The 20,767-nt window shown below is 40.3% G+C and overlaps 1 protein-coding gene across 9 annotated transcripts in view; it reads left to right on the forward strand.

Moving 5' to 3' along the window:
• GRIA3 (glutamate ionotropic receptor AMPA type subunit 3) overlaps positions 1–20,767 on the forward strand; it is a 159,394-nt gene that overhangs the window by 11,954 nt on the left and 126,673 nt on the right. For all 9 annotated transcript variants that reach the window (XR_012662755.1, XM_075107160.1, XM_075107159.1 and 6 more), the window contains one exon: positions 19,562–19,801. Coding sequence is in view for 8 of the 9 variants with exons in the window: in XM_075107160.1 (XP_074963261.1) it covers positions 19,562–19,801 (240 nt within the window). In the remaining variant the exon portion in view is untranslated. The remainder of the gene's footprint in view (positions 1–19,561; positions 19,802–20,767) is intronic.

Below are 20,767 nucleotides of genomic sequence, written 5' to 3' on the forward strand. Positions count from 1 at the left end.
ATGTATTTTTGTAGCTGTGAGCCTTTCACTACTTCTCTCTCTCTCTCTGCATCAGTTTATGGATTTTGCAATGCTTGTATGAATAGAGGCTGTGTGACATTAAAAACCGTAGACGCTTCTGTGAAATTTAACTCGTGTCTCTTACCTGCTTGTGTGACTAGTGATAGTCCTGAATAAAAACATGGCACCTTTTTCTGAGTCGCTCTACAGGTAATTCAAGAACAGATCTCTGGCAAAACAGGGACTTTCGGCTGAAGCATAAAGCTAACATTTTAACTTATTTTCATCTGTAAAAACGCCCTGTTATTTTTCATGAATAGTGAACCTATTGTGGATAGTGGTGCTGGGAACTCCTGCATCCTGGTCAGGTTCCAGCTTGGATCGTTATCAACATAAATCAGTTATTCTCCTGGAAGCTTTATTCCGATAAATTATCTGCACTTCCTGTCTTAAATTCTTATTGTGTTGTTCTGCAGTGCTAGCCCCTGTTTCACATAAGATGTATTTGAGATTTGAGTTGAGGCAATCGCTGCGTACACTGGAGGATACAATTTGATATTAGAGTGTATTTTCCTTGTGGGCTTTTCTGAAAAGATTTTATGCTTCCTTGGTAATGTCTGGAGATTCCCTGTGTTAATAAGAATTGTTTTGTTAATTGATTCCAGAATCTGCTGCTCTGGAATAGTCTGCCTTAATCAGGATCTTCACATGAATTTAAAAATGGCATCTTTCTGGACAAAACTGCAAGCAGGATTAACATGATTCCTCCTTTCTGCTATGTGGTCTCTGAAAATGCTTATATCAGCCCTGTGTATTTCTTGTGTATGTTGGGTTGGATTCAATCTATTGCAACATTTTCTGTAAGGGGATTAAAATCCTCCTGGAAATAACTTAATCAAAATCGATTATTAATTGTGTTTTCAAGAAGCATGAGTGAAGCTATGCGTGAAATATGAATCTATCATTTCTCAGAAATTCAGCTGTGTAATTCAGTGTATGTGGAGTACACTTGCAAAAAGTATCGAAAAGCTCCAAAGACAGGAGACCTCCTTCTGCAAAACGGGTGTGGGAAGGGCAATAGCAGTTCAGGATTGTCCCCTGCTATCCTGCCTGCCTCATTCCTGGATGAAAGATGCTATAGAAGTGTAAAGCATTAAGATCAAACCTCCTGGATAATCAGGACTGTGACTTTGTTCTGCATGACAGAGAAGGGCCTGCAGTTCAGACGCTGCTGACTGCCTTCTCTGCAGAGCCTGCCAGCAAAAGGGTCAATTAGTGCCAACGGCAGGAGTGCAGCTCCGTTACAAAGGCCTGCGTCCACTTAGAACTGTTCATTTAAGCTCTCATTATGGACTTCGGGTTAATAGCAGTGTACACTGCTACCTAATCATTTACCTGAAACTCAGAGACTTCATCTTACCGGTTTAGCCATGTTCCTACCCAGTTTGTTTGGGGTGGTTTTTTGTGACTGAGTCCAACTTTAAATCTCTGAGAGAAGTGTATCATGTTGTGCTGTGATTATTACAGTTCAAGTGCCTAGAGATTTATTGCCAATGTAGAATAAAAAATAGTAACTGTAAAATATTGATGATCAAAGCAATAAAGGTCTGCAGCTGGATAAATTCACCCATTCTTAAAAGCTGGCTTTTCTCTCTGCATGTCCTGCAGACAATTTCACTTCAACATTATAATCGAGGTTTTCATTTTAGAAACAGCCACTGACTCTCTCTTTGCAAAGGCCACTTCCACAGTACAGCCTGGCTCATTTCTCAGAGGTGTAGAGGCATCAGCTGGGTTGTGAGCTTCCCCTGTTTGTCCACTGGAAAGCAAGTGTTCTCTTTCTGGAGAAGCTGGTGCCATTAATCTTTTTTGCTGTTGGCCATGATGCTTTGTTGGTCTGCCTGGGTGTGCTGATTGTCCTTCATATCATACTAGCAATAAGCTTGTAAATTGGATAATGCTGCAGCTTAAAGATTCTTTTGATTGCCAAGATACAAATTTTACGAGCAACAGGCTTTTAGACTGAAAAGTGTTTGTTTATGGCCATAGATGGAACAATGTGACTTTTTAAAGTTGGCCCAGCAGCAGTTTCGTTACCTGGATGTATGCACATACACTGCTGCTTCCTGCTCAGTCAGAGGGCTTGGGCAGAGCTCATCTGATGGAGTTTCTTTGGAGCATTACACTCTGTGTGAAAGGAGCTGAGGTGATGGCTTTGGCTCCCAGTCATGGTATCTGCAAGAAAGAAATTACTGCAGTCCGGTGGTGTATTGAGCTCTCTGCAGTGATGTCTCATGGCAGCACAAACCCTGCCTGGAAGCAGATGAGCGCCAACCTCTAGGTCCTTGGGAGAACTGATCGTTCCTCTGTTTTCCCTAGAGTACTCACCAGGCATCTTGTGATTCCTAACCGGTGAAAAAGGGTAGAAAACCTACTAATAATTCCCGATGGTTAGGAGATTTTCCTGCAGGAGCAGGAGATGTGTTCAGAGCCTCAGGGCTGGTGACCCTGCCGATCAGCAGGCTCGCAGGCTGGGCAGCAGTGGTGGTGTGGCGCTAGCCCACAGCCCGGCAAGGCTGCCAGGGAGGGAGGGTCACTTCAACCGCAGCAACTGGATCTTTTTCCACTTCAGGGCTTTGGAAGTTTTCTTTGGGACCCATACTCCATGGAGATGTGTTTTTCCCCTTAGTTGGCTGTCTTTATTCCTTTTCCTCTGTTCTTGCCTTGCTTTGATAGATAGGAGAAGATAGACCATCATTTAAAAAAAAAAAAAAAAAAAAAAAAGAGTTATTTCACCTCCCAGAGACAGCAAACAGGCCTGTGAATGGCACCTTCTGTTCCCTGTCTGCCCGGGTTCACCTCGCACCCATCAGCCTCAGCCTTAGTCTCATTCACATTGAGCTGTTAGGTTTGTTTCGCTCTCAAAAACTCTTGAAAGAGTGGGCAAGTTTCACACTGAAGTAGTTGAAAATCCCAAACTTGCTCATGTTTCCTCAGAAGTTACATTAGTTACTCCAAGGGTAGGTTTACTCAGATCACGTGAGCTTTTGCTGAATCCAGTTTGACTTCTGGTTGCAAATCCTTGAGATGGTGTGAGTTTCCTGCAGAGCTGGAACTGCTGCAAGACTGGAGGGATCCTGGTGCTTTCGGTGGAGCCTGTATGTAAATACAGTAACTGGGTGAATGAAAAAACCAACAGTATGATTCTTCAGCATTTCTTTAGTTTCTTTAAGCCTGCCATGCCTTTTGCACTGATCTGAGACTTCTGCAGCTCCCAGTGATGAACCCCCTAAAACAAATGACTGAGATTAGTATTATTTATAGATAACTACAGAGATCATTCATTCCTCTCAAGCTGTTTATTTTTGGGCAGCCCAGTGAAACTGATGAAATTGCCAGTTGTCTGAAACGCTACTGCCAGTTGTTTGAATGAACGGTATTGATTATAGTTACAGGACTATTCATCTCATACTGGCACGCATACAATACATGTATTATAAAAATGTTGTCTCTGTTGACAGCTGGGTTATGAAATGATACACTGAATTATATGTCCTTATAGGCAGCGTATACATAGACCTTCCTTAATCCTAATTCAAAAATATTAAAAGTTACTTGAAGGGATACAGAATGGAGTATTAGACCTTCGTTAGAAACAACCAATTAACAAATTTATGTTGAAATATGCTGACACAATGAAACCCCAGTGGGTGCTAAGTGGTCTAAACAATCTTCTGCTGTGGCAGTGGAGAAAAGTTTATTCTATTAAATGAGGGAAGGGTTTCTTAGAAGATGCAGATACAAAGGAGACCATTTAAACCTACTCTATTACCACAATTTTGTTTTAAAATAAGAGAAAACCTTGAGGCAAGCCCTGTTTGCAGTGCATACATTAGTAGTCTTCTGGCTTCATAGCAAATACCTTCATCTTTCTGATTTTTTTATTTAAAACAATGCAATGATGCAGTGATTGCGTTCATCTACGCTTATCCTCAAAAGTTTTCCATCCGTCATTCTGTCGCTTACTTAATGGTGTGTATCCCAGTGGCCTGGGTTGCTCCATCACGTTGCCCTTTGCTGTGGGATTCACTGGAGAGAAGCTCAGCAGATGGCCCTTTGGCCGCAGCTTCTCTCCTTTCACTGGAACAATCTGTTGTTCTAACTCAAAATGGGTTAGAACAAACCCCAAAAGTTGAGATAAAAGCCCCTCTTGCGTTTTAGAGGATGTGATATTTCATTGATGCATTGCTGTATATTTGAAGGATTCATATTTTGAAAAGTTACGATTGCTAAACAAAGGTTAGATAAATTTTCAAGCACAGTACTTAAAAACCTCCATTGTCTTGCTCTGTAGTCATGAGTGATCAAAAATAGATTAAAGTGCTCAGATAATTTTTAAGTTTTACTAGTGCTTACTTGGCTATATCTGAAATACCAGCATAGTCTCCAGTAGCTGCCCTGAGAGCACGATTTCCCCATATTTACCTGAACTAATCGGTACATTGAACATAACTTCAATGGTACATGGTGGTGACAGATGTAACTGCAGAATGCTTAGGTGTGTTTTAACATATATTTGTAATTGTAGCAAATTTATTAAATAACTGCATTTAAGGTTTCATTAAATATCTTTCATTTAATGTCCAGATCACAGCTGGAGTAGATTGACTTAGCATGCCTGGTGTAAGTGGGTAGAAGCAGATTTATAGCACCATGATTCTTAAAATGGTATTAAACTGTTCTTTTTGGCAGTATGGAGGATAGAAATCTTCACAAATTTGTGTTGTTCACTTGCCAAAGGATCATATTCTTCTTCAGTTTGTGTTACCTATGCTAGCTTTCAAATGGAATATTTCGTAATCATAATTTCAATTTTCCGTGGCATAAGCTATTAATTTCCTGAATAGGAAGACAATTTTTTCTCTTGTTCTTTCTTCCTTTTTCTTCATAGTCTGAGATTTTTCTTTACCAATAAGTTAATACGTTTGTAACCATGCAAAAGCTTCATTTGAGGATCTCTTGTCACTGGTTTTTCGGATCCTAGCGAGCCACTTTTTATGCCTGCTTCCTCCTGCTCAACACTTCTGCTTTCTTTTCCTTTGTATCAGTCTCTGCAATGAAGCTGTTGTAATACAACCACATTAATTGATAGTGGTTTATTTTTAAATTCTTTCTCTAAAAATTTAATCTCCTGTTATGAGATGGAATATTTACATGCTCATCCACTATAAAAGTGGATGAGTTAGCAGAATCCTACACGTTTATGAGAGAATAGACACCCCACCCCCATGCTGTCAGCGTAGAGAGAGATGGGTTCTGTTGATAACTTGTGCAGTGCAGTGGCTGACAAGATAGAGTAGCAAGGATAAAACGCTAGCTACTGCACTTGGCAAAATTTAGGGGTCTTTTCAGCTGTGAATGGTTCTGCTTAATTGTTACCGAAGCCTCCCCTGCTGAAGTGATGCATCAGAGCAGCACAAGCTGAACAGTTGTGATGGCTGAACTTGCTCCTGCTGCTCATGAACCACATACGCTGTAAATGCAAACAGTAGGTGCTCCCCTTATCTCTAATTAAAGCCTGGATACAAGTTTGGCTGTTCAGCTGCAGTATGAAGTTACTCAAAAAGCTAACTTGGGAGCTGAGAAGCAGGTATTTTTGTTTGATACATATTCTCAATACCTTTGCTATTCCGGCTCCGTCGGCAGAAAGGACAGCTTGAGGGTAAAGAAAATGTACAGTGGTGAATCTCTCTGTTTTTCTTTTTCGTTTTTCTTTTTTTTTTTTAATTATGGAAAACTGTGATATTTTCTACTGTTCACTTCAGAGTAAAGAAGAAAATTTCCTGGGGATCCTAAGGAAAGGGGGCCTTCCCAAAGCAGTATTTTCTCATTCTTTGTGGAGCTGCAATGTGACTGATTCTGTCCTGCTTGTCTTTTACAGATACAAGATCAATTATGATAATAAGGATTACATGTGATGGTTATCTGGATTCTTAAGAAAACAATGGCAGAGGAGGAAATAGGGAAGGGCTCTACTGTCATTTGAGAGGATGCTTGTATATGGCTTGTAGCTAGAAGTCTTTATGTATGATACTCTTCAATATGCTGTGCACTTCTCCATATAGATGTTAACAGCTCATTGGAGAACTCAGACGTTGAAAAGAAGCTGGGAAAACGCAAATTTACTACTTGAACAAAGAAAAATAAACTGTTCCAACATAGTAACTCAAATTGTGGTTGCTTTCCTTAATTGGATGGCTTCAATAGGAGTTAATTTAGGACTAGTTGAACTAAGCTGTGGAAAAATGGAGAGCCAGGAAGGGGTGTTTCTGGTTTTGAATTATTTTGATGGTTACAAAATAATCTGGGAATTTTCAGTTCACGGAGTTAGTCATTTGGTTTGTTTGATGTGCCTTCTGTAGGTAGGTCTCACGGCTTCTTGAAATATTGGACTGATGGTGCTTGACTAAAGCTAGTGACAGCCTAACTGCGTTTGCATTTCTGGCATGTTTTTGCAGACTTTTCTTGGTTTAGTGAAAGACTATAAAGGTCAGTAGCTTGCTATATGTCCATACAGTAACTTCAGGGTTCACAACCGTGCTCCTGACTAGTAAGGATGTTACAAGTATATCACTCTAATGAGAAAGATTAGAAACAAATCAGTGTATTTTTAAATGTTTCACATTTACTTACTGCAGATTCAACAGTGAGTTTAGCCCCAGAGGCAACGAATGGCATAATAGAGGGACCTGAATGCCTGTTTTTCTTTTATAGGTGATCTCTGTAGAACAGGAGGTAAGAAATATCATTGGGAAGCTTGGAATAGCTGATGAACTCATTGGTCCTTTTTATGCGGCTCTACTGGAGGATTTAAATCTTCATGTCTTCAATTTATTAAATTATTATGAGAAAGTCATTCTATTGTTATCAAATTCATTTTTCTTATGCAAGTTTCTATGCTATTTTTGTTATAGAAAGGTATTGTCTCACTGATAACACTGCCGGTGGGAAGGAGGGCTTGGACTGGCTCATGTAAATGGAAAATATACAGAGAAAATCAGAGTACAGAAAAGTCTTCTGTGCCTGTAACTGCCATTTCTTGGAAAATTAGGTCTCTTATGCCTTCTATTATAGTCTGGAGAGACACTTCACTTAGTCCATTAATCTATCAGAAAGGCTTTACTACCCGAGTTCACCAAATAAATCTATTCCAAGGCCTACAAAATTTTCAAGTCCAAAAATAATCTGTTGGTGGGCCGCTTGAAAAGTTTGACACTGTCAGGGAATCTGTTTGAAAATCAGACTAGGGAAATTCAATAACAATAGCCTGGCATTAGTTCTGTACAATGTATTAGTTTAAACAAATACAAAGATACAGTATCATAGGCCTTTCTGTTGTCTGCTATTTTGACAGGCAGTATAGAATTACATAAGGTACATATATATATGTGTGTGTAGAGAGAGAGAGAGATTTCCTGTTTTGGAACCGACGTTTGTGACGAGCTGCTTTTTTCTGAATTATTTGAATGCTTCCTTTGATGACTACTGCATCGGTTTTAACAAAAGAAAAATATTTACTTTAAATTTAAACTGAAATTGGCACTGACATTTGCAAGTTGAAATTCAGAGTCATTAATCTATAAAACCTGGAAGATATTGTGAATTAATTTATAAGAAATTAGTAAAGCAGAAATTTATTGTGTTTATTTGGTAGGACGTGGGTACATTTAATTTAAAGTAAGCCATTATTTACAGTCTCTAACTGGAGTCACATATCAGTTTCTATTCTGTTGTGCACAGTAAGCTCGTTTTTTTTAAAGCTTATTTGAAAGGGAGCTTAAAAATTAATCGAATTCATGAAACTGTTCCTCCCATGGTTACATCTGTGCCTGCTGTGAATAAGGGCTTCCCTACCTACAGAGCCTAGTCATGTCATCCAGAACTGGCAGTGTTTCTCTGCAGTTTGTCATCTCTTGGTAAGACCCTTCGTATCCTTAGCAGTTTTGTTCAGTGGTTGACCTCCTAGAACAGGTAGTGCTGCAAACTCAGATATTTTAAAAATATCTGTGGTTCTGCATTCATTTGTATTTATGCTGATGAGCTCACAAACATGATGAGATCACAGCCTGGATTCTCTGGCCTGGATGGTGGTTGTGAATAAAAGAGCTTCTGACTCACAGCAGTGGAAGTTACAGGAGTCTTCTCATTTTCTGTTAACCTTATTACCAAGTTTGAGAGAGAGGAGAAAGGGCTGTTCTTTGAAGTCATTGATTTGCAGGTGTTTTACTGCTATGAGAGGTTTTAGTCAGTGTTAGTAGAGAAGAGACTAGGGAAGCGTGGAATTGCCATGATGTAAATCAGACTAAATCATCTGAATACCCCTAGTATGGCTAGATTGTAACGCATCACTGAAGGGGGACCTCGTCCCGGAGTGAGCCTCTTGGTAAATTGGTTCAGTGTCTTGTGCACGTACTTCAGCCTGTGTTTGTTCATTGAAACACCTAAGCGTGTGCTTAAATTTGCACATGCAGCTTTGGGATCTAGGACATTTAGTAAAGCCTTGCTGGTGTCAGTGAAGCAATTCTGTGCATGTAGAATAAGGTTGACCAAGCTATGGTTCTTCAGGCGTGTGCGGTTCTATAGAAATTCAAGTGCTGCCCCACACTGCCACTGTCTCACGACACAGTTTTCTGATGGGGTTTCTGATGAGGACTTCTACGACCTCTTGAGTAGAACCAAAGGGCTGCTAGTCTGGCTTTGGTATGAGGCATTTAGCCGTTTGTCACGAGAAGGCAGGAAGAGTCCCAGTTCTCTACCACCATCACCTGTACCCCTGCAGGCCACACTCTCATGCTGTTGCTGATGATTGGCGAGATTGTTCTCTGCTCATGAATGTAGCAGGGTCTCATGGAGCACAGGGAAGCAACGGAGTTGCACCAGGTTAATATTTCACTATACGGCTGCCTGAGAGCAGACTCTGAACCAGTATTTAAAGCTACAACAATCTGTCCAAATCCTCTGAGATTAACACATAATTTCAGACTAGACCTGGCTCACTTGGCTGCCCCCTCCTCCTCTGAAAGGTCAGCAGTTAAGAATTAACATGTAGCGATGTGACTTTTCTTTCACAGTCAGGCTTTTGCTGTACCATTTCCATTAATTTTGGCTTCCACATTATTCAGCTGTGCACCAGACAACTCTTTTGTTATGTGCCAATTAACCCAGCTTGATAAATAGTGATTATGCATAATTTATACAGAATAATATTCTTGTTGTTCCCTGTAAATAAGGCACTGGCTTAGCTGAGGGTACTGGTCTGTGAATTGCTGTCAGATGCGATTGTGAAGTTCCAGGAGGCTGGTAGCAAGGACTCTGGACTGTAAGGCAGATAGGAATGATACCAAGAATAAAACCGGATTGGGGTGGGGTGCTGCTTTTGTTTTTGTAAGGGGACGTGGGATTTTGGTTCTATAGTTTGCCCTTTCAATGTATAAGCCTCTCAGTTCTAGTCGAGCTCTCACTAAAGCCCATGGGAGCCTCTCCAGTGGCATTCGTGGGTACTCGATTGGACCCCTAAGGACCATCTTCAAATAATTTCCCTGGCTGCTGAAGCCAGGTTTTCACTGCAATTCTGTTTCCTCTTCTGCATTAACTGCTCTGAAGTCTCTCAGACTGATAAGCTGACAGCAGTGGGTCACAAGGAGTGGATGAGAATTGCATAGCCCCATGAACCTTGAGGAAACGGGGGGGAGGAGATATGGAAATGTGAAATCCAGTCCACTGGTCTGAGATGTACTTGCAGTGACAGCGCTTGCTGGAATACTATTGCAGAGCCTCCAGGAAAGTGTTAGGGACTGTTGCTTTGTGTAAACTGGGCTGTCTGTCAGCCAGCACCATGCTCTGCATACATAGAGCCAACTGGAAACCCTCCGGAGCTGGAGGCTGCTTGCACAGCTGCTGTTTTGGCCATGACATCCCCTTTCTCCTTGGACAACCTTAATCCTGGCCTTTACCTCATGGTGAATTTTACCCAGTTCAGTGATTCCAGGTGTGTTTGCCATTTTGCCTCTTCTATCTCATCCTCTGTAATATATCCCCACAGGCCTATAAATGGCACCACCTCAGCAGCCTCAGCTCATCTTTCATCACACTGCCAGAGCCTTGCTTTGATTTATTGCCTTTCACCACAGTGGTCCAGAATGAAGTCAACTTCTGCAATCACTTAGGGGAGGATCTGCTGAACAAGCATACATTTAATAATATGCCTTTGCCTTTTTACTTCCTCCATACTGGGATGTTCCAATGAAATAAGGAATCCCTTCAGTGTATCGGAGTGCTGGAGGTAGCTGCTGCCGATTCGCAGCTCTGAGGCGCTTTGATTCAGCCCTACGTTCTGACCAACATCCTCAACTGCGAAATGCTGCCATTCCCTGATGGGTGTGTCATAAGTCAGTTTTATTTCATACCACAAAATGCTTGCTTTTGTCTCAGCCTGTTGTTTAAAGTACTGGCAAAACAGGTGAGGTAGATCATCTCTAAAGATGATAACAATAGCTACTTGGATACTCATTGGTCTACAAATTCTTGTCAAATTCACATTAAAAACACTTTTCTGAGCATGCCTGTCTGTTCCAAGGTAGTGCTTAATGTTTTGTGGAACTCCTATTACTTTGAATAAAATTATAGAAACATTCATGATTTTATGTTGAACTATTAAATTGTTACAATGTGTTTTTTAGACTATGCATACTAGTCAAGTATATTGGCTGCCTGTAAGTAAATGGCTGCTAAATGTCCTTGTGTTTTATAACTGAATAACCCTTGAAAGAACAGGGGTTTTTTGTATTTTCCCTCTGACCGACAATTTTAGAAAAATTGCTTAGAAAATAAGAGATACAGTTAGATTCCAGAGTGATCGCAGCATGCTGGCTTAACATGTTAGATTAAAATGAAAAGCATTTCAAACGGTGCAGCAGATGGAAACAAGTTACTTAACTGTGTGTTACATATTTGTGTTGCGTGCACACTGTCCATGTTTCTGCAGGAATTAGTCACAAAACACGAGTTGGAGTCTTGGATGTGAAGAGCACAAATGATCGTTGTTTGCTGTGAATATGTTTAGACTCTCTTGCGGAAAACCCTGGTGGTTCTGGCTCCCTCACACGGGTGTTAGCTCACCATCCATGCTTGAGGGAGGAAGGGGTGTGCAATTATAGGATAGGACTAAGGCTTTTAGTCCTTGGTCTGTCCTAAGATAGGATAGACTAAGCCTTTTCTCAAAGGACAAAAAAGCCCAATAAACTGCTTTACATCCACACGTTAAGTCACTTAACACTCTCTCAACTTGAGACCAGTGCCGGAACTCTTAAGCATCCGAGATGGTGGAGCTGCCCATGAGTGGCAGAGCGTTGGCGTTGCTCATACTGCTGTGGTTGGCAAGGCATTGATTATCCTGGAGAAACTGAGCAGAAGCATCTCTTCATCAAAGCACTAAAGGCAGATACCGATGCCTTTCCATTTCTCTCCAGCAGTGAGTTTAACTGCCTACAAAGAGAAGCCTCTTGCTGCTCCTCCCACAGGTATCTCCTTTGGTGTCAGGACCAGCGTAGGCAGTAGGCGGAAGAGCTCACAAATAACACAGATCCGCAGCATTTAAATCTGAGTTCTGTAACAGTGTAACAAAGTCTTCTTTCTAAGAGCTTTTTGTTTTAAACTGCATGGTATGTATTTGATGTCTTTGCTTTAAAACTAAAAGGAATTCTCCCTTGTGAGCAGCTTGTGGGGGTGGTGGGATCAGGATGGAAGGTGGTCTGTTAACAGTAGAAGATAGTGGATTGCCAGGATGAGTTTAAATAAAAATAGAAAACTTGGCTATAATTTGTGGTGCATCATTTGAGAGCTAGAACTCCATCTTGTAACGACACAAGCAAGATAATGTAGTATTCCGATCAGCGCGTACTTAAGTATAGTCCGCAAATGTCCGACATATTTTTAAAATCATACTCCAAAAAAATCAGTTTATTTGTATGGCACACATATATATATATATTTCCTCTCACCTTTAATCCATTTTAAGATTTAAACCCCTATTTTGCTTCCCTCAAGCTCTTAATAGATTATGCTTCAGATTGAGCCATGATAATCTGATCTATAGCCTTTCAAAAGCAATGTTCTCATAAAACTCCAAATCCATGGTGTTCTGAAATAATCAGTGTCTAATAGTGATCGCAGGTAAACAAAATCTCTTTATAATTTGGACCAACTGGTAAGGGGCCAACCCTTTCTCTGGAAACTGGGTGGATTGAATCCTGGGTTTCTTCCACCATCAGAAATGTGTTGTAAATACAGATTTATGTTTTTTTAATTAAAAGTGAAATATACATTATAATGTGGTAGGTTTGCAGGACAAAATACTGATTTTATGCTTGAGTTTCATCAAAGTTCTAAAAAATAATATTTTTTTATTTATTTTAAGCTTTGTGGCCAGTAACCTGAAAACGGAGCTCAGACTTTACATAATCTGAGGTTTGGAAGGAGCTTGAGAACTAAACAGTAAGCGAGTAGGTGATAGCAGCACAAGTGGCGTAGCCTGTTCTGAGTCACTCAGGCCACCTGCAGTATGTTCTCTGATTAGATGAAGACCACCTTTCAGAAAGCTAAGCACAGCTTTCTCAGGACAATCAAGGCAGTGTTCAGCCTGACTTTCTGCCTGTTACTGAGATTTTAAATATATTAGCTGTTTTTTTTAAATACCAAAGCTTTTGTTTGTGTGTACATCAAATTGGCAGTTTGGGGACAGAGAGGTTTAGGTCCAGGTTTACCTTTATCTGAGTAAAGTTACGCTAATGGACAAAGTACATCAGACCTGAATGAACTTCAGCTACCTTCCTCTGAGTGCTTTCTGAAACTGCGCCTTTCATCAGCCTTTCTGTCTAAAAGGATCTGGCTTCAGATAATGCACTTCTTTCTCATGGGCAGTCATTGCAGGTCTCGACAGGCACCTATTGGTATCATGGTGTGCATGAGACTCTGCTGCTGGTCTTCCTACTAGCAGCACTGTTACAGCCTAAGTGGCCTATTTTTATTGTTGCAAGCTGGCATTTTTCATACGCTCATAAAATTCACACAAATGTTTCAGTGTGAGGAGAAGATCCAGCACGCAGCAAATTCATGTACATTGTTAGGGTTTTATTTGACTGTAGTAGTATATATAAAGGCCAAAATGTGTAAAGTTTAATGAGTCGAGTCATGTATGTCATAAATAATTTGGCATACTGAAGGAAACCAAGGCTGTGGTAATGTATTTGTACAGCACCCAGCACCCAGGAGCTGTAATTGTGATCAGGGTTCCAAAGCCAGCCTAAAAAGTGGATAAGAAATAAAGACTCATTTAATAATGTGTAAAGGAGTTGTGATAGGGTGACAGAAGTCATCTTGAACGGGATCTTGACCAGAGAGTGTTTGGAGATGCTTGAATCTGGACATTTGTTTTGGATTGCTTTCCAGTAAATGGTTTGTGAAATATGAATGGATTAATCCTTATGCCTTTCATTTGCTATTTAATAATACTCCCCTACCAGTGCCTGAATGTACTGTTTCTATTTTATTGGCTCGTCTAAAAAGAAATGCAAACTGAAGGAAGCGTGTATGTTTGAAGAAGGCACTAGATAGAGCAAAGCAAGCTGAGTAGTTCTTTCTAAAAAGAACTAGATAAAACACACTGCTGTTATATCACTGAGAAAACTGTTGCCATAAATGAAGTAACAAGAGTAAATAATACTTCTGTTTTGCGCTCTGCTGTGAGGTTTTGGGTTGGGGTTTTTTTGTTTGTTTTGGGAGGATTTTTTTATATCTGTAAGAGCACAGCTTTTCTTAGGTAGGATGAGAAGTGATGTTATATCTCAGGAGGATGTGTATGCGATACCAAGTTGTAACTTCCTTGGTCCCCTCCCACCCCCAAGAGTACTCACTATTAACTATTTCAGAAATGCTTCTTTTCACAGCTGAATTTTACGCAACTCAGTGTAATATTTTCTTCTTGACAGAATTCAGTGTCTTAACAATTTAAATGTAAAACCTAGTTTTATTGGCCATAGGTAAATGCAGTTCACTCATCTTTAATTTTTAATATGGTGAATTTGTCTTTAAAGGAAGCTCTCAAGTCTGATTGCCTGGAGGTCCCCGAAAGTAGCTCATTGTGCATTTGGGGCCTCTGCTGTGCTGAACTCCTCAGGGCTCAAGGTAGAGAGAGCGTGCCTTTTCATTCAGCGTATTAAAACGAAAGAGAAAGAAAGCAGTAGAAGCATTGTCAGTCTCTCAAAGAGCCGGTATGTTTACTGTATGAAGTGACATTAATGATAACCCTTGTGTTATTACAGCCAAGGAAGTCATAGGATGGAGCCTTAGACATAAACTAGCAACTGCTCTGAGCCGCGCTGCGTATTATTCCGTTATAAAGTAGTCCCATTAGTCTGTTGGCAGAGGCTGGCAGTGAGAATTGTCTGGAATCCAAGACAACTGGCAGAGGACAGTGGAGGGAACAAAATTATTTCACAGCTGAGGGAAACACAGAACACAAACCCAAGGAACTGGTGTGAGCAACGTGCAATAAAGTCAGTTGTGATTGTGATCCTACAGCGCCTTTCATCCCAAAGAGCTGTATAATTATCAATTATACAGGCCTTACAGTGCCCCTTTGATATAGGTTAATTTTGTCAGACCTGTTTTATAAGAAATTGATATGAACAAAGGGGAAATTACTTGTCTATACAAATCAGTAATGAAGAAGGAATAGTGTCTGAGGTACTGTAACCTTCAACCCCTGACTCCAAAACTACCCCTGGGCAGGACTGCACTGTATGCTGTGCCTGGGAGGATCCTGCCAGCTTCTCCAAGTCAGTCATGAATGGTATCATCTAGTGGAAATGGTATATTAAGATCCATCCATTAACATGTTTCTTTTGTTGGCTTGATACATCTTTCCTTTAAAGAAGCAAAATCCAAACCTCCTTGTAAATGTTCCTCGTAACGCTTCAGTTGTTTATAGTAGGAACTGGAAGTAAAAAAAAAAAAAATAGATGGTAGAACTACCAGAGCCTGTACAACCTTGCTGTGTCAGGAATACTCACAGTCACTAAAAGGTGGAAGAACTAAATACCATTAGAAAGCAAAAAAAAAAAAAAAAAAATTTAAAAAGACACAAAATATCTAATAACTTGTGTGAAATGGGGCATCTTTTGAGATGCTGGCCTAGAGCCTGCCTGGGGTCTGAGTGAAAAAAAATCACATCTGTTTAATCTTAGGAAGTTTCTGTGGTGGGGCTGATTTGACTGGAGGGCGGATGGAACTGCTAGTAGAACAGAAGGCTGGGGTTCATTGAATTACACTGACGTTTGGGATGGCTCAGCTGCTATTTAGTACAGAAACAAAGATTTTTGTTTATTTGACTTTGGTTGTCTTTTGGGGGTGGGGTGTTTGGTTTTTTGGAGTTTTTTGTTTGTGTGTTTGTTTGTTTTTAAATGCAAATCCTGCTTACCACTGTGATTACTGAGGCTCTAAGCATTTTCCTTCCTTGGCAGGAAACACTTTGATCTCTCACGACCTGAAAGTTCCTTATCTTCTCTTGACATGCTTGAGAATTCACAGGCTTCTGTTATACCGTCCCTTCCTGTCCTGAAAATGATGGCATGTGGCAGCTAATTCACTCTGAGAACAAGCCCAGAGTTAAGTCGCTGTTAATAAATACTCGCTTTGCACCTAATGCCAAAATAACAGCTTATTACGATCCCCCGTTGGATAACTGCTGCTCACAACCTCTGTCCCTTGTTTCTGGAGGTTGCACCTTTTTCAGATCAGGTTATAAAGCAACTTGTTTATGTGCTGTCCCTGGAAACGGATGCACATCCACTGTATTAATAACTATAATTAAAAGCAGTTTCATAAAGGCATAGCTCAGCAAAAAAAAAAAATTGCTTTTTTTTGAGGAATGAGGTTGCGTCAGGATTTGTCCAAATCACTTCTTCAACAGCCAAAGTATGTGTTTGACCATCTGCATTTTTCAAATAGGGAAAAACAAACATAAATCAACTGTGATTAATTAGGGAAAAATACCAAAATTTTTACTTGAACTTGAGGATTGTTCCGATTGTCAATAGAAGGTAGTTTGTAAAAAGAGCTTAAAGCTAAGGTTTAGTTAGCCTTTTTAAAATTTTGTTTATTGCTCAGTGATGTTAGAATAATAATGTAATTAAAATGAATGTAATTACACGTTTGGTTTTTGGAAACCAAATAACTCTATGGCTCTGGGTTCGTGGACGTTCGGTTTGTCTGATCACATAGGAGATTAGGTCACAAACTAAACAGAAGACCTAACGCTACAAAAATGTAACAAAACTGGCAGTTCAAAAATGCAAATTAACATTGAGGACCAAGGTAATTGCCCCTCTAGGTTTTCCTTATAAAAACAAAGGTTTGTTTACCTTTTAAATGGGCCAGTAAAATTGAATTGGCACCCTACGGTGCATGCAGAGTAGATAGTCAGGAAGAATAAGCAGAGGAGCTTGAGATGGAGATTTTTCAAAACTAATAGAAGACAGTCTGTAAAAGTGTTAAATCTTAAAATATCTGCAGTGAATAGAACCTCAATCAGGGGAAATAAGACTGGGCGGAGGGTGGGGGTGGGGGAGTGGGGTGTGAGGGATGCGTTGTTAGAAGATACTGTTGGTGAGCTCCAGAACTTTTTTCCCTAAAAGCTGCAAATGTCTGAAAGGCCAGCTCAGAAGCTCTCACCTGCGCTGGGATGCTCTGTGGAAGCAGCAGCTCCAACGTTTGCTACTAGGTGGTGTTTGGAGAAGGTCCTGCTTATGGTCAGGATGTTCTGATTGTTTTTTTCAGATTACTCACAAATCAAGAATGGGCTTTTTGCATAAATGAGTGCAATCTGCTATGAAAATAGATACACCTTAAAATAGGCCTTTTAAAATAGTCACGCAAAACAGAATTTTGGCCGAAGGACAAAGATCTTGAACTGTTTTTAAACTGTTGACCACAGTGCCTAGGTGCAATATCTCTAAGGACAAGAGGGAGCACGAACTGGACCAGTTCTCAGCTGGTTCCCAGCACAATGCAGAGGAACTGGTCCATGCTGGAGCCAGCTGCTGTGGGTGACCTTTAGCAGCGCACCTATTCTCTCCACTGACTATGGGATGTAGGAACAAGCAGTTCTAGTAAGAGCTAATCTGTATTCTTCAATATGGCCCTACACTTAGATAGTGTGGTAGGTTTTCTGAGCCCCCTTGTGTCTCTTTTCTTCAGATACTGTGTCCCTGTAAATCTGAGAGATTTCAGTGGAGTCACAGTTCAAAAGTATTCCTGAGCCTTTTACCTGATAAGGAATAACGTGTGAACCCCCGATCATTTGAAATACTCTGGGGTTTTAGTGTCAGGAGACATTTGAGAATGTGTTTTGTTTGCATTGCAAGAAGGGCTGTTTCCTGGATATTTGCTCTTCTCTGCTTTCTCCACAGTACAGAATCTACATAAAAACCTTGTAAACTAGGCCATTAATAAATATGTAAAAGAAGCCTAATCTGTGAGGTACTGACTCGCTGTATGTGAGGACACCCAGCTCTGCTAGCCCCACTTCAGTGATTATCCCTGTAGAATTAGAGGGCTTACACGCTGTTGAAATGATTTGGAGACTGCCAAATGTAGTCTTTATTTTTCCCTTTTTTTCACCTGTAAGTTAGTGTCTTTTATTTGTTATTTCGGCAGATAATTTTAATGGTAGCTTTTCTACTTTATATCCTGCTGGTATATAGTTTAACAAAATGCCTTTTGAAACAGTGTATTTAATTCCTCAGTCATGCCTCTGGGAATAAATTCTTGCTGTATTATAACTTCTTTTATCTCTTTACTGTGGTTGAGAACTTTCTGAAAACTTCTTCCAGAAATCACTACTTATTCCCTCTTTGTAGCTCATGTGCGTCTCTTTTCTGTCTACACCAGCTGTTATTTGGTGCTGGTATCCATGACTGCTCATGTACTGTGAGAGTAGCTTAAACACTTAAAGAAATTCCTTAATAGCATTTCTATTATTGCATCTGGATCTCCAGGAGGAAAATCAGATTTTCACACCTGACTACCTATTTGAGGTGTTATCCATGGTGCTGTGCCAATGAGCTGATATTGTGGAGAATCCTTTTTAAAATTACTTCAACAGGCTTTAGTGATTCTGAAAGGTAGCATTTATGGTAGGAAATGTTTCATGATGGTACTTTCAGAAGTAACGATGCTGTATATTTCTGTGTAGAAGTCATGTCTTCTTTACCAGTAATTACTTCTTCCTTTTTGCAAAGTTAAGTATGCCGCGTTTTGGCAAAAGTGGTTAATGGGGCTAACTGAAAATTGTTGTTCGATCCAGTTCTTGACAAGCAAAATTGTTGATGTTGAAGGAACTTCTTTTTCTGGGAAAATTATTTTCATTATAAACGGGACTTGCTCATCTCAGTCCAGAAATGTTTTGATTTAGAAGTGCTGCTCTGCTGTAGTGTATTTCAGTTGTACAATCATGATTATGGAGCAGAGCCCCAGCATCCCACGGATCAGGCTCCCTCCACAGAAAGAACCCGGGGTCACAAGAAATTTGCTCTGTTCCTACAGAGTTGAACAACAAAGAAACTCTTTTCCCTGCAACTCCCATGAAGTTGACCGTGTTTATAAATTGAAATACTTTTATTTTTGTCCAAAATGGTCATTGTTCAATCTCTGTAATAAAGTATGGGAAATGAAATATTTCCCTAGATAAGTACCTGCGAAACCAAACACCTCTGACTGCTTTTTGATTATTTTCTGGTACTAGATGAGTGCCTCAGGACACCAGAATGGTTAGTGACTAAAAGCCTGCAGGTTAAGGGATGAGTCATGAGACTTCTGTCCCATGAAGCAACAATATGTGTTCCTCATTTGTGCGGTCATTAATGAGCCATTCACTTTCTAAATTGCTTCTGAAAGATTTTAACACTCAGTTAAGGAGCTACCGTATTTTCTCACTGAAAAAGACCACAGCCAGATGTCATACAGAGGTTTCAGAGTTATGGACTATACAGCAATAAAGCATCCAGGTTTCTTTGAATCAGATCTGAATTAAGGTGGGATACCAGGGAAAACTACATCTTAATGGTTTGCCTTTTAGGCAGACCTGACATTTCTTTACGTAGTTGCTCAGAGAGTTCTCAAGGTGCTGCTCGAGGGAGGGAGGATTTTACAGATGAGCAATGTAGTCCCATGTCTGTTTTTAAAGAATATGGAGAGATCAGTGGATTGTAACAACCGCAGCAGGACAAATTGCAATCAAAAATGTGCTCAGGCCGGTTTAACTGTGACAAAGTTGGTACAACTCACAGCTACACTGAAATTAGTATCTATTATCTCATTAATTTATTTCATCTGCTGCATCATACAGAATAATTTCGGGATTGCTTAGAAGGCTTACTTCAAATATGCTTTGAAAGTTTGTGTTCATTATATGTCAGATTTTAACACCCCTGTCTGTCTTTATTAGTCTGTTCACAGTTTTCCAGAGGAGTTTACGCCATCTTTGGATTCTACGACCAGATGTCAATGAACACGCTGACGTCATTTTGTGGAGCCCTTCACACATCCTTTGTCACACCCAGCTTCCCAACAGATGCAGATGTGCAGTTTGTCATCCAGATGCGGCCAGCATTAAAAGGAGCCATCTTGAGTCTCTTGACTCATTATAAGTGGGAAAAGTTCGTGTACCTCTACGACACAGAAAGGGGTAAGCACCATCATTTTAAGTGATTTTTCTATTTTGTAGCTTGCTATAAGTGTTACCAGAATCAGTATGTGCAGCCCATCCCAATTTTCTTTTGGATGCGGGTAGCACATTCTGATGGTCCTAGAAAACAAGTTTATTCTGAAGAAACTAAAATGAATGGATAAATGAAAAGAAGGCATCTTCATATTACTGATCATTTGTAAAGAGATTGTCTGGAGGATAGGGTTAGCAGTGTAAGCATTCTGTTTGGAATACCTGGTTACCATGGAACTACAGGCTCAACACTTGCCAGGATTTTTGAGTCCTTGCAGAATAAATAAAGTCGGCACTATGAAGTAGGCTGTTAAGCAAGACCTTCCGCTGTGCATGACATTGCAAATCCCACACCACTTCACATCAACGTGCATTTCTCCTGTCACTGGACAAAGACAATCCATGCTAAGATACACTCTGGAGATGTCTAGGCATCAATAACCGTCTAAGAACATAATGCATAAGATGCTTTAAGGCTCTGCTAGAGAAAAGATGCTCTAGATACGTCACATGGATATCCAGAGATGAATTTAGATACATGACAAGAACGACCACAGAGACGTTTTACTGAATGAAAACATACTAAAACCAGTGTTTCCATGCTTAAGCCAATTGTTAACTACTAAGAAGTACCAAAGGTAGCAAATCCTGTCAAAAAGAGATCTAAGCATCACAAACCATTTTCTGTGAGGAATCTTGCATGTTTCTGTGGAGCAGCTGTTGCCACCTGCTCTGAGTGTACAGAATTTGCTTGGCTACAGGTTTTACCTGGGTAGCATTTTTTGCATCAGATAGATGTGCCACTGCTCTTCTCACCAGCTTTATGACTAACAACTCCAAGACCTTCTTCAGATCAAGGGATCTGGACAGAGCCAGAGACGCTTAGGTCCCATTCGCAGCTCCCATGGCAAAGTTCCGATACCCTAGGCTACT

Source organism: Phalacrocorax aristotelis, chromosome 11, assembly GCF_949628215.1.
Source record: "Phalacrocorax aristotelis chromosome 11, bGulAri2.1, whole genome shotgun sequence".
NCBI lineage: Eukaryota > Metazoa > Chordata > Aves > Suliformes > Phalacrocoracidae > Phalacrocorax > Phalacrocorax aristotelis.